Genomic DNA, 13,336 nt, shown 5'->3' on the forward strand with positions numbered 1-13,336 from the left:
GCAGACTTGCTGCAGACCTGCCGCATACTCTTTCAGTATGATGAAGAGTCTGCGGCAGACCTGCCGCAGACTTGCTGCAGACCTGCCGCATACTCTTTCAGTATGATGAAGAGTCTGCGGCAGACCTGCCGCAGACTTGCTGCAGACCTGCCGCATACTCTTTCAGTATGATGAAGAGTCTGCGGCAGGTCTGCCGCAGACTTGCCGCATACTCTTTCAGTATGATGAAGAGTCTGCGGCAGACCTGCCGCAGACTTGCTGCAGACCTGCCGCATACTCTTCATCATACTGAAAGAGTATGCGGCAAGTCTGCGGCAAGTCTGCGGCAAAACTAATTTGCATGTGAAAAAGATGACTGTCTGCGGCAGGTCTGCCGCAGACTTGCCGCAGACTTGCCGCATACTCTTTCAGTATGATGAAGAGACCTGCTGCAGACCTGCCGCATACTCTTTCATATCCAGTACGTGGCAATAAAGTATGCATGTAGAAGAACCAGTGATAAACTGATTGATACTTCATAATCGATATTGGCAATATCGATATTACCAATTAGGTAATACCAATATATATCGATATTACCAATTAGGTATATTCTATTCTCAATTGTATTAACTTCATCACATTGATCATTTGAAGTGTATTCAAGAGTAACATTTATAGTGACACAGGCTCGTACACATATATATACTAAATATGTATATTGTTTCTTGGTTAGTAATCATAGTTTCTTGGTTAGTAATCAATATATCTATTGCTTAAACGTGAATGTAATTGTAACATGATCAGACAAAATAATCTATTGGTTAATAATGGCAAAAGGAAAATAGAAATCACAAAAATGATGTGCATTGTCTTAATTTGCTTAACAAATCATGATAAATGTATTTTTCTGTCACACGTGTAAAGTAATAATGAATATGCATGAGATGATTGGTTTCAATTGGCCCTATTAGACTTTAATGGGATTTCCTGTGGCAGACCTGCCGCAGACTGTTCCTGTGGCGTACTGGTATGTGGCAAGTCTGGAGCAAAGTTTCGCCCTGCCGCAGATCTGCCGCAGACTGTTCCTGTGGCATACTAGTATGCGGCAAGTCTGGAGCAAAGTTTCATCCTGCCGCAGATCTGCCGCAGACTGTTCCTGTGGCATACTAGTATGCGGCAAGTCTGGAGCAAAGTTTCATCCTGCCGCAGATCTGCCGCAGACTGTTCCTGTGGCATACTAGTATGCGGCAAGTCTGCAGCAAAATTTCATCCTGCCGCAGACTGTTCCTGTGGCATACCAGTATGCGGCAAGTCTGGAGCAAAGTTTCATCCTGCCGCAGATCTGCCGCAGACTGTTCCTGTGGCATACTAGTATGTGGCAAGTCTGCAGCAAAATTTCATCCTGCCGCAGATCTGCCGCAGACTGTTCCTGTGGCATACTAGTATGCGGCAAGTCTGGAGCAAAGTTTCATCCTGCCGCAGATCTGCCGCAGACTGTTCCTGTGGCATACTAGTATGCGGCAAGTCTGCAGCAAAATTTCATCCTGCCGCAGATCTGCCGCAGACTGTTCCTGTGGCATACTGGTATGCGGCAAGTCTGCAGCAAAATTTCTTTCTGCCGCATACTTCGGCATACTCTTTGCCGCAGACTTTTAGTCTGCGGCAGGTCTGCGGCAGATCTGCGGCAGGTCTGCGGCAGGTCTGCGGCAGATCTGCGGCAGGTCTGCGGCAGGTCTGCGGCATACTTTTCACTTTCCTATGGGATGTCGGTGAAGTTGAACTTACGACGGTTTCGTGAAACGCTGCCTGGAAGTCCTACAAGACTGACGTGTAAATCCCATGAGCGTGTTATAGTCCTTCATTCACTCAATCCTAGGGTTGAGGGTTCAATACCCAGCCTGGCACTTATATTCTTTATCAAGACATCATTCCACATTTGCCACTCTCCACCCACTGCAGGTGCAAATGGGTACATGATAATTGCTGGGGTAATAATATTTGTAGGGCCCTCAGAAAAAAAGCATTGATGCTGATGAGTCATCCCTGGGTAAAGAAAATTATTGTTTTAATCATCACTACAGTCAGTACCATGGGCTGTAGCCTATTTTTGATTATTACATACAACTTCATCATTTATCATTGCATACTAATTTAATTTCAAAAGTACAATTCTAGTCATGATTCTCATATGCAGTAAATAAAAACCTAAATAACAACACACTTTTAATTCACCAAAATAAAACAAAAATGCAGCCATAAAAAAACAAAGAATGTGTGATACTTCTGCAGCTTAAATTTGTATACTACAAGTACCAGTTCATTTTGCTAAATTTCAACCTTCTTCCTTTGAAAAACCAGCAGCGAGTAAATATTAAAGACAGTAATTATTTATTTCAATACAAAAAATCATTTCAAATTATTTTCTCATGACTTTCATTAGTCTTTGATTGTTAAAAGAAATGTTGCTTTGGCCTAGCTTTGCACACTTAACATCAATATAAATATAGTCTACAAATCTGTACACATTTAATGCATTTAATAAAACAAAGTTGGGAAAATACCCTTTTTTGCGCTTGTATGAAGGTTGCTAACATGACTTTTGCTTTAAAAAATAATCAAATATCAGTTCCTAATTGTTAATAACCATTTTCCTGAATTCCACAGTGTGCAATCATTTGATTTATGAGCCATTTTGAGTATATAAAAAAGCAAAACAAAACAAAACATTACACAACAAAACAAACAAATCAACCAGCAAGCAAACATAGCAACAAACCAACTAAAATGTATAAATCTGAACTCTAATTGTCACTTTCGGGGCAACTGTAAGGATAATTGTTTAACTTTGTACAAAATAGTCCCACTTCACTCTATATCTTACAATTCATAATAATACTTGGCAAGTCTCTGAAATATATTTACAAAATAATGTACAAATAAACAATGATCTAATATTTCCTTTGAGATACAGAATAAAATAGGTAAACTATCATATAACTGCAATACCCTTTCTAATATTCCTAATATTATTTTACCATGGAGTATAAATCTAAAGTAAAATATCAAATTCTAACATTCTGGGAGGGATAGGGGTGGGGAGGAGGGGGGGGGGGTTATAATTAGTAATAGTCAAACTTTGGTCTACCCTTGCAATGGTGTTGAACCTGGGAGACTTCCAGCTATGAAATCATTACTCTACCACTGAGCTCTGATATCTCCCTATTAGAAAGGTATGTAAAGAAAAACCATGGCCATGGATTGACTCTTTATAATATCGCCACTCCTTCTGAATGATTTGACTTTGAATTATAAGCATTATTTGTTATATTAACAATTTCAAATACAGCTATCAAGATCTTGTAAAAACAAACCAGAGGTCGTAATAAATACCATCATGTCTTGAATCTATTCAAAAAAACAAAAAAATGGTGTACATTCAAAATTGGAGTTCTGAACTTTTTAATAAGGAAAGGCCATTATTTTAACAGTTTTCTGATGTGACATTCGTCTCCTGACGGCACAAAATAAGTCAAACAGACAAAAAACACAAGGGCTCCACCCTAAAAAGAATTTGCTTGATGCAGATTGATCACAAGCCCCCAATCAATTGCAAACTTAAAGACTACTACCTATCTCTTGAGTACAGAATTTTTTACCGATTTCAACTGGAAACCGATTTCCCCCTGATTCTAAGACAGGACCCCGGAAATCAGATACCGGTATTAGGACAGCAAAAATATTAGCATTGAATTGTGAGCAAAATAAAAGGTCAGCACCGGGTAAAGAAGCACAAATAAGTTCTACATTTTCACAAAAACAAACTAAATTCCTTACACATGCAATATTAACACACCAGACTATACACGGTAATACATGCATCATATCTGCAATCCATTTTTTTTTTTTTACACATGTATAACATCATGAAATTGGCCAAAGTGTATTTTTGTGCAGTGAAAATGAAATGAATAAAAACTTGATTCATGAAGTACTGTTATAACAATATGAATGAAATGATTCAATATCAATATTTCAATTTCAAACCATTTGTACACAGAAGATACATAATATGATTTTAAAATAAAACATGACATGTTTAAGTACTGAGTAAAAACATTGGGGGAAAAAAAAGAGGTATAAAAAGATTGAGAACAAAATTCCACTGAGAAATCATCAAAGGCTATGAAAATGTATTATCTGTTTCAAATGAAGTCTAGGCAACACTGATATTTTTCATTCAACAGACCACCATGGATCTTTACATATTTCTTAGTTGCACAACAGTTTCACAAGCAATGCATTGCCTTTAGAAATGAAGGTTTCCTCTTAAAGTGAATAACTTCATGGAAGAGCTTTCAAAGAAACCAAGACACAGTTTTATCATACATACCGGTACTGTATATCAAGACAATTTTTTCTCATAATTTGCAATGCAAGACTCCATTGTAATTATAGCTTTGTAATAGTTTTAGTGTAGGTATATGGCATAACTTTTTTAAATGACCTAATCAGTTTATACAGTGGTGTAGCGTGAGTGCAGAAATGAAAGGGGGGGGGGGAGTGGCATTATGGGGGGAGGGGGTGTTTGAGAGGGTCTTACTTGGTGGAATAAGTGCAAAAGCTCAAGGTCACTGATTAAGGGGAGGATGTGCGAAGGGGAAGATGTGCGAAGGGGGTCTCAGCTTCTTCCAATAAAATGTAATCCCTCTCCCAGTTTTGTTCTTTCCCCCTCCCCCTCCCCTTTCTCTGATTTGTAATACTTTTTTGCCATATGATTGGGGCACATACACCCCCCCCCCCCCCCCCCCCCCCCCCCCCCCTTTAGCTACACCCCCTAGTCTATATGATTGAATATTTACAATGCACATGAAACACTGCGGTACTAGTAGAAAGAGGCATGTATCCATGCACTCAATGGCACAGTGTACAAACTTCATGCACTTTGAAAACTCACACAGCAAATATTCATCATTTGTTTGAATAAGTACAACATCGGCACACTTATAGTTAAATGAGTTGTACTAGTAATTCATCACATGCATTGTCATGTGTACATACATCGCATGTATGTAAATGTGGCAGGCAGGTTTTGTTGATAAGTTATATATACAGCGATAGTGCAGTGACAAAGTTAGCTTAGGAAAGTGCAGTGGTATTGGCTCTTATCTCTACTGAATGAGTATATGTGCATGTATACATGGACTGGATTACATGGGCACACCTAAGCATGTTTAAAACTCAGTTGAATCTGAGGTTGTACAACACTTGTTCCTTTGACAATTGCTCCGCATCCATATCCTATACAGACCTAATTCCAAACATGAACCCTAGCTGGACATAAAACTATACCTAGCCTTAGTCCTAGTCCTAAATCTAACATAGAACCCAATTACAATGCTATATCTATCCTTTAACTTTGACCAAAAAAAATCCTGGAGCAATCGTCAGTGGAGCAAATGTCAGTTCACTGAATCTGAATAAGAATCAACAGTTTACATTTCTCAAAGACATAAAATCAGCATATACTGATCAGGAAATTGTAATTTCAAAGACATTATCATTTCTTTTGTGTTCCCTATTAATCATTTCGATAAGAATTATGAAACCGGTATAAGCAGACACTCTTTTAAATCTATTATCTATCTATTGTTCCAGAAGAACACACGCATAACTACATTTTTACATGCTATGGTATTAATACATGTGTATATAGTTTCATTGGGTACAAATGACATAGCACTAGGTTACACAGCACAACACAGAATTTTATCTCTCCAACTACTTTTATAAGTAGGCAGGTGGCTAGTTTTGCAGCTGAAGAAACCTACACACATCTATTGCCTATATATCGGACTAAGTACACATTTTCTATAATCTTAATATACATGTATTGTTTCTAATGCCATAATATCCGATATACAAAAACGCTCTCTATAGCACACAGTACTTGATGACAAGATGAAAGATAAAGGAAAGAGTAGGATAACCGATTTGTAAAGAAGGCATTATTTCCAGCACATTGACTATTCACAGGGCACTCAAGCAATGGACTTGAAAGGCATTCTGACTATATAACGACTGTTTTTTTTAAAGCTATAATGACTGTTTGTTGAAGCTAAAATGATGTTTTTTAAAAGCTATGATGACTGTATTTTAGCTATAATGATGTCTTTTTAGCTATAACGACTGTTCCTAAATGCTATAATGACTGGGTTTTTTTACCCAGGGGAGTGATACAATACTTGTGTGAATATTATAGTACAGGTAATCATAAAAAAAAAAGGAAAAAACAGAAAACACTGTTGTATCCTTTTGTAGATGAAAATTGAGATAAGTCCAATAAATGGTCCTTATTTTATTATTCATTTATTTACTCTTTTTTTTTTTTTGGGGGGGGGGGGCACAACTAGCTCATGCCCCTCCTTTTAAAACAAATTGATCCTACGTTAAGTCCACAGAGAGAAAATAGGTTCCCCAATCGTGTTTTTCGAACCCTTTTCAAATTTTAAGACCCCAACAGCTCTCTAAAAAATGTATTTGTTTTCTTCTTCTTAGACGTCATTAGAAAGAGTGCCCGCTTTTACAATATATTGCATCACTCTCTGACTCTGTTAAATGCCATGATTGTAACTCATCATTAGGACATAAGTGTTGTGTTTTCACTGAATGACTCATAACAGCTCTAATTTCAAAATCTCTGAAATTGTTCATGTGAAGCATTCCATCCCCAAACCTAACATCAAATAGGTCTCCAAGCAGAGAAGATAAGAAAGACTAAATTGCACCAAATGTTTACACTACATACGAGACCTATTCTTTCAAATGTAGAACAGACTTAGGGAAGAGATAGAGATAGCTAGAGAGGATTCCTGTGAAAGTTGCTTTTATCTCTTCTGTTCGTTCATTCTGTGTTGCTGGACGGCGTCCCATATGCGCACCTGGGCTCCGACCCTGATAGAAAGGATAGAAGAACAATTAGCAAAACGGTCAGATCAATAACAAAAGATCCCACTTAGTGTAAATCCAGAAACTGTTAGGAATTTTGCAAGTGATCTAGATTTGTTAAGCTGCAAAATGATAGCATTATAGAATTATAATGTGAATCTCTTTGCAATATGTGAAACATGGCACTGATAACGGTTCAGTCCATGAAAGTTTCTCATTGTTACAGTAAATCTCCCATTCCAGTATGTTTGGACAAGAACAGCGCATCCTTCTTTAGGAATTATTAACAAATGTTCTCCACTGAATATGAGGTCTGGTGAAACATACTCTTTGAGATACAGGTTCATGAACTCAGTGGATCGGGAAGATGAAATAAAGTTTACAGTAGTTTTTTGCTCTGTGTCTTGAGATATCTTTAGATTCCAAGTTGGTGTAATATCACGTTACCCGGTATGTCATGTACATCACAGTATTTTATCACATCATCAATTTTTTGTTTATGTTCTAGTATTGCAAATACAATTTAAACTACTTGAGCTTTCCTATCAACGTGAGCAAAAAACAATTTTCCAAGTTTGAATGCACATTGAACCTACATTGAATGAATCAATGAATGAAAACTTATAGTACGGCCTGACAAATACACTGTAACGGCATAAAACTGCAAAAACTCACCTAATTTTGAGAGATCTCAGGTCATCACGTGTCATTGAATTGAGAACCAGTGGCAAGGTGAGGTCCTCTTCAATAAACTACAACAAAGACACAAAAAAGAATGGAAAACACAATTTAAGCCAGACACAGATATTTGGGGGTGGGGGAACTACAATCAGCCAATGCTCCCCTTGAAACCCTGTAGGCAAAATAATTGCCCACTTAACATTAATTTTCAGTCATTTTGCAGATTGTGCCCCCCCCCCCCCTCCCTTATTACAAAATTCTGGATCTACTGCTAATCTAATCTAAGCTGAGGCATGGAACAATCTTAATTCAGTTTCTATATTGTCTGTTGAGAGGCAAAAGGCATTAACTCTGTGTAAAATGATATAGGTTAATATCCTGACTCTTAGTAGATTGCTATTTTCCACCCAAGATCCAACCCTTTTCATGTCCAGGTAGAGCCTAAAGCCAATTATAATCATATGTCAATAATACCTTGTCATTTCATCGTTTTGTGCATGCATCAGTAATAGATGGTACATTGGGAATAATATTTTGTCATCAAGTTGAAGATTACTGCAGAAGAACTAATTTGTGTGCCACTTGTTTTTTAAACCAACATATCAATTACACTGAAAAGTATCATTCTATGAGAGAAATGTATTGTTTTACTCTTGCACTGCAGAATGTATATCTTACCCTTCTAATACTATCTTCATCCAGTCCTACTGCCTGTAACCATGACGATAACTCCTCCTGCTTAGCTTCCACTCCAGCTGATGATGATGATGATGATGACAGTGATGGTTGTGGTGGTGATAACGATGTGATGATGATGATGGAGGTGGTGATGATAATGGTGATGATAATGATGACAGTGATGATGATGATGATGATAATGATGACAGTGATGGTCATGGTGGTAATGATGGTGGTGGTGGTGGGGATCATGATGATAACAGTTAGGAAGATGACGATGATTGGGACGATGATTGGGACGATAATGGGAGAGAAAATAATACAATACTAAGAAATAATTGAAATATAATATCCTTTTTGTCAATGTTTCTGTGTTTTTCCAAAAGGAGAGCTGGCATAATGTGGTAAGAAACTATATAGTGTATAGCAAATTTGACTGTGCATTGTTTCCTGCTAGATATATAATGTTTGCCTGCCTTTCTATCAACTGACTTTAAAAAGCATGACACTTTATAAGGCAAATATCAAACTATCAGCATCACATAACCATAGATTAGGAAACTCACTTTCATCAAAAACTTGTCATTCATTCAATTATCTAAAAGCTATTTTCAACTGTGTGGAACATTCAAATCCTGCTGTTGTAGGAGCATTAGAGATGAGAATTAGCTTTAAAGAGGGACTGCACTACCTGTAGCTATTTGTGCCCTCTATATAGCAAACAATGCCTAAGCGCTACCCATTGGTCCCCCATGGTCCCCTTTTTCTTATGTTTAATTGAGAGCTTATTTGATCTGTCAGTGACCATGCAGGGAGGTCTAATCCCTCCTGGCCAAACAAGTGCAGATAGGCTTTAAATTCTATTTATTCTACAGTCTACTTTCAATCTTTAGGTCCCAACAGTACAGTTTTTAAAAAGATGAAAAGAGAACAATTTTTATTTGTTTCTAATCCTTTACCTCTGCCATCTTGTAGATTTGAGTTGACCGAGTCGGTAGCACCGAGAGGCTGGAAACTGCACATGATGAAAAGTAGAGTCAAAGTAAACTAATTCAATTCTATTCAATTCATTTTATTTTCACATTTGAATAAAAAGAACAATCACAGAGACAGTAACATGTACGGTAAATTAAAAGAGAAAAGAACAAGTATAGAACACAAACAAATTCAAATATGGTGAGGTTTGCAGAGGCAACAGGACTATCAAGGCCTATCAATGGCAAACCCCATTACAAAAATATGATATGTGTACATGTATATGTATAAAAAAAAATATTAAAAAAAGGCATTAAAAATATAATTCAAAAGGCACAAGAAATAGTTATCAAATGGGATTCAAACTGTAAATGGCAATATAAATCAGTTGAATTATTAGGTATTGATAACAAAGATTTTATATTTTCTTTACATTAATAAAAACAACTTATAATATATCGAGTAGGTGTAGTGGCTTCAGTGAGTATGAAAGTCATAATTCTTTTATACAATACAGTACAATGTATGTCTATAAAGATCGCTGACAAAGCACAATCAGTTCTTAACTTTTGCCTGGAGAGCAGAAAAGTACATTTTCTGACTGCTGTAACATTGAACTTTATAGCTAGGAGACCATGTCCCCCTCCCCCCTCCCTCCTCCCCCTCTCCCTTCTCCCCCTCTCCCCCTCCCCCAGCCCCTTGATCTACCCCAGAATACTCACCCTATTCTCTCCATCACAGATCTACTAACACACAGCTGGGTCTGAAGGACATCATTCAGGGATTTCTGGACGTCTACCAACTCCTGAAGTAACCTGCAAGATATGAATAATAATAATATTCAGCTTTTATATAGTGCTTAATACATCTCGGACGTCTCTAAGCGCTTTACAGATATACTACAGATATGAAGTAATACGCATCATAAAAGTTAGCTGAGCATATCCAGTTGGGCCAAGAAAAAGAGGAAAAACACCTTAGGAAATAGTGGCTGAATTTTGTTTATTAAGAATTCACTTTCCTAATAATTCTTATTTGAAAATTATAACAAGCCAATAGCATCAGCATTTAATTAAGGCTTCATCAAAATTAGTTCCATGAATCTAAAATTGAACCATGATCATTTTAATCCAACATTTGTTTTCCAAATTAAATCCCCCCCCCCCAAAAAAAATACATAAGAATATAAGTTTAAATATTTGAAAAAAAACATCTATTATATTGCGTAGGATAATAATTACACATGTGTTTAATATTTGCCTGTTATCTGAAATAACCCATACCCAGTCTGTTAAACAGCTTCGGGGCTACCTCTCCATAATTCTGTGAGGAGCCAGAAGGGTGTTATCACATCATTTAAAACAGATTCTCCAAACACACAATTAGATGATTCAAGATAAATAAGAACATTCTTCATTGACAGGTTATATCTACCTCCCCTGCTCCTGGACAAGCCTTTGGTGGTCCCCCTGCAAGTTGGCCATCAGGTTACGATTGGGTATGAAGCACTCGTTGGACCTGGTGGAGCTGTCGAAGGTTGACACCCCGGACGTGTTCCCCGCCTCTTCGTCCACCCCCTTCGGGAGGGGCAGGAAGTGGGGGGCAGTGCCGTAGATGCCCCCGCCGCCCCCGCTGGATGTCCCAGGGTTGCGGGTGTCCATGCCGTGGGAGTTTGCGGGGGTCACATCGTCCTCCTTGCTGGGTGCTATGTTCTCTCCAAGATCTGTGAAGGGATAGACAGGTGGACAGAAGTTGAAGATATAGTCCTAAGAAATTACTCAAGTCACATCTATTCTGCTAGAAATTACTTTATTACCAGCCTACATATACTTGATTGATCTCTGAGAATTGTCTAAATTTTGTTTTTAAGTGGCCAAAACATTGTGGAGCGTGTGTGCAGCGCTTTGTAACTGTGAGGAAAAACTATATCAAATATCCTTTGGATTGGATTGCCCTCGTTAGAACCCTCAACCTTTTGATTGTGAATGAAGTCAATGGACCACTATACCAGGACACCTCCACAAGCAGTATCAAGTACACCCCAAAGCTCTGTGCCAAACAGTTGTAGTAGATCTAATAGTAAAGTTAGTGATCTAGATATATTGCTATCAGCACTGTGGTACGGATGCCTGTACTACTGCATTACATACACAGATACAAAGCCCTTGATGTTCTCTCTTATAGTGTGCAGGTATGTCTAAGGAGCATAAACGAAAACTGCATATGTAACAGCTTTTATTATAAAATGGGTTCTAGAATGAAGGCAATAAAATTGGTAAATTGACAACAAGTGACCATGGATCATTCTTTCCTACCACACCTACCGTGTATACAATAAGTGATGAGTTATTCCATCAATCTGTTATTACAACAATACTTGGAATCCAGTCTGCATGCATTACTTGGTGGTGGTTTTTATTTTATCTGACTGCTAAAAAAGCATAAATGCTTGTTAGTATTAAAGCAACCAGACGGATGACGGCTTTAGGTCCTCTCTGAGGGACCTGGTAATGAGGATTAATGCCTTACCGAAGGGCACTAGCGCATCTAGACCACTGCTCTACCAACTGAGCTATTGCACCTCCCTATGTTGCTATGTCTGGCAAGCCTATGGTAATCTTTCATGTTGTCAAGAACAATAATAGTCTTACCTGGACTGAGAATGGTGATGGTGACCTGGACCGCATCTCGGATCAGGCTATCCAGAGCAAACATCCAGTGAGGCTTGATGTTGTGCATGTGTTGACGTAGCACTTGATTCACCTGTGACAAGATAATTTGTGCTAATGATGATATTCAGGATTATGGGTTTGCAATCAGATGCTGTCCTATGTACCCTAGGGAGTTTTTCACAAAGACTAAGATCAACTTTAAGTTGGACTTAACTATGGTAGCCTATTCATGCCACTATTTGCTCTTACCGTTTACTGGCATTGATCTCTCAAGGGACGTACAAATCATGGTCACAAATCTACAGAATTTATATTTGTTGATAATTCATTATTGTAGAAAAAAAATATATTATCTAATGATCATAATGGTGAGAGCAATCAGTGGCATGAATGGCCTCCCATAGTTAAGTCCAACTTAAAGTTGATCTTAGTCTTTGTGAAACACTGCCCTGGTACTAAAAATATGTTATCTACATGTATGCATGCAGTTCACACTGTCTTTAAAAAGGAATCATAATTCTGAAACACAAATTCTACTTTCTGTTATGGATATAACTGTCCCACTACCTGAAAAAGAGCCCTTAAAAAAAATCACAAAATAATTTCAATGTTATCCAATTCATTAACAAAGTAATTTCATCTACCAGCAATTCATTTTCTTTTCAGTACTATGTTTCCGTTTTCAATATTTGATGTTTATAAATGTTACAATACATTTTGTTTTAGAGCAGCTAAATATCCAACATTTGCTAGGATAGTATCATTATTAACATTATAGAATCATTGTATTTTACCCCTGAATTTTAGATACAGCAGGCTGAATGCACCCGACATTACTTACCGAATCCTGGAACACATATAAAGCAGTATGAATTTCACTGAGAGCCGTAGGATCATAGTCTAAATCATCGCGCAGTTTATCTGTGAAGAGTGAGGGCAAAGTAAAGACAATATATTGATTTAGATTGATGAATATTGTTTCCCCCCTGAAATATTATACATTACAACTAGAATTCCTCAAAATAATCCAGTCTTTCAGTATAAAGTATTGAAGTGTTTCAGCTAGCCTTATAGTGGCTTTAAATTAAAAAAAATCATTATTGAAAATAGCAAGTGCAATCTTCTTCTGTTAACCCTAAAGAGACTGGGCTATTTTAAAAATTAAAAAACTGGGTGGGGCGGCTTTAAGATTCTGACTTACCTAGCGTGCCCACCAGCATCCTGCGCTCCCTCTGCTTGATAAACAGAGCTATACCATGGTTCAACGTCATTAGGTGATCCTGAAAGAAAAAGAATATAAGTATAACTAGATGGAACTTCGACTGCACGCAGTCGAAAATGATGCTTCCGCCATAGAGCGATTTCACAAAACAGAGGCAATTTTTTAAATTCAAGTTTAATTG

At 37.6% G+C, this 13,336-nt stretch overlaps 1 protein-coding gene across 4 annotated transcripts in view; it reads right to left on the bottom strand.

Annotated features, from left to right (window-relative positions):
• Nucleotides 1-6,094: 6,094 nt before the first annotated feature.
• Nucleotides 6,095-13,336, bottom strand: part of LOC592507 (mitogen-activated protein kinase kinase kinase 5) — a 38,559-nt gene continuing 31,317 nt past the window's right edge. For all 4 annotated transcript variants that reach the window (XM_030995403.1, XM_030995402.1, XM_030995400.1 and 1 more), the window contains 9 exons: nucleotides 13,135-13,213; nucleotides 12,775-12,854; nucleotides 11,913-12,024; nucleotides 10,696-10,984; nucleotides 9,984-10,076; nucleotides 9,246-9,301; nucleotides 8,287-8,363; nucleotides 7,603-7,679; nucleotides 6,095-6,933 (listed from right to left, as the gene is read on the bottom strand). In XM_030995403.1, the coding sequence (XP_030851263.1) occupies nucleotides 6,867-6,933; nucleotides 7,603-7,679; nucleotides 8,287-8,363; nucleotides 9,246-9,301; nucleotides 9,984-10,076; nucleotides 10,696-10,984; nucleotides 11,913-12,024; nucleotides 12,775-12,854; nucleotides 13,135-13,213 (930 nt within the window). In that variant the 3' untranslated portion in view covers nucleotides 6,095-6,866. The remainder of the gene's footprint in view (nucleotides 6,934-7,602; nucleotides 7,680-8,286; nucleotides 8,364-9,245; nucleotides 9,302-9,983; nucleotides 10,077-10,695; nucleotides 10,985-11,912; nucleotides 12,025-12,774; nucleotides 12,855-13,134; nucleotides 13,214-13,336) is intronic.

Source organism: Strongylocentrotus purpuratus, unplaced genomic scaffold, assembly GCF_000002235.5.
Source record: "Strongylocentrotus purpuratus isolate Spur 01 unplaced genomic scaffold, Spur_5.0 spur5_scaffold_21, whole genome shotgun sequence".
In the NCBI taxonomy this organism is placed as follows: domain Eukaryota; kingdom Metazoa; phylum Echinodermata; class Echinoidea; order Camarodonta; family Strongylocentrotidae; genus Strongylocentrotus; species Strongylocentrotus purpuratus.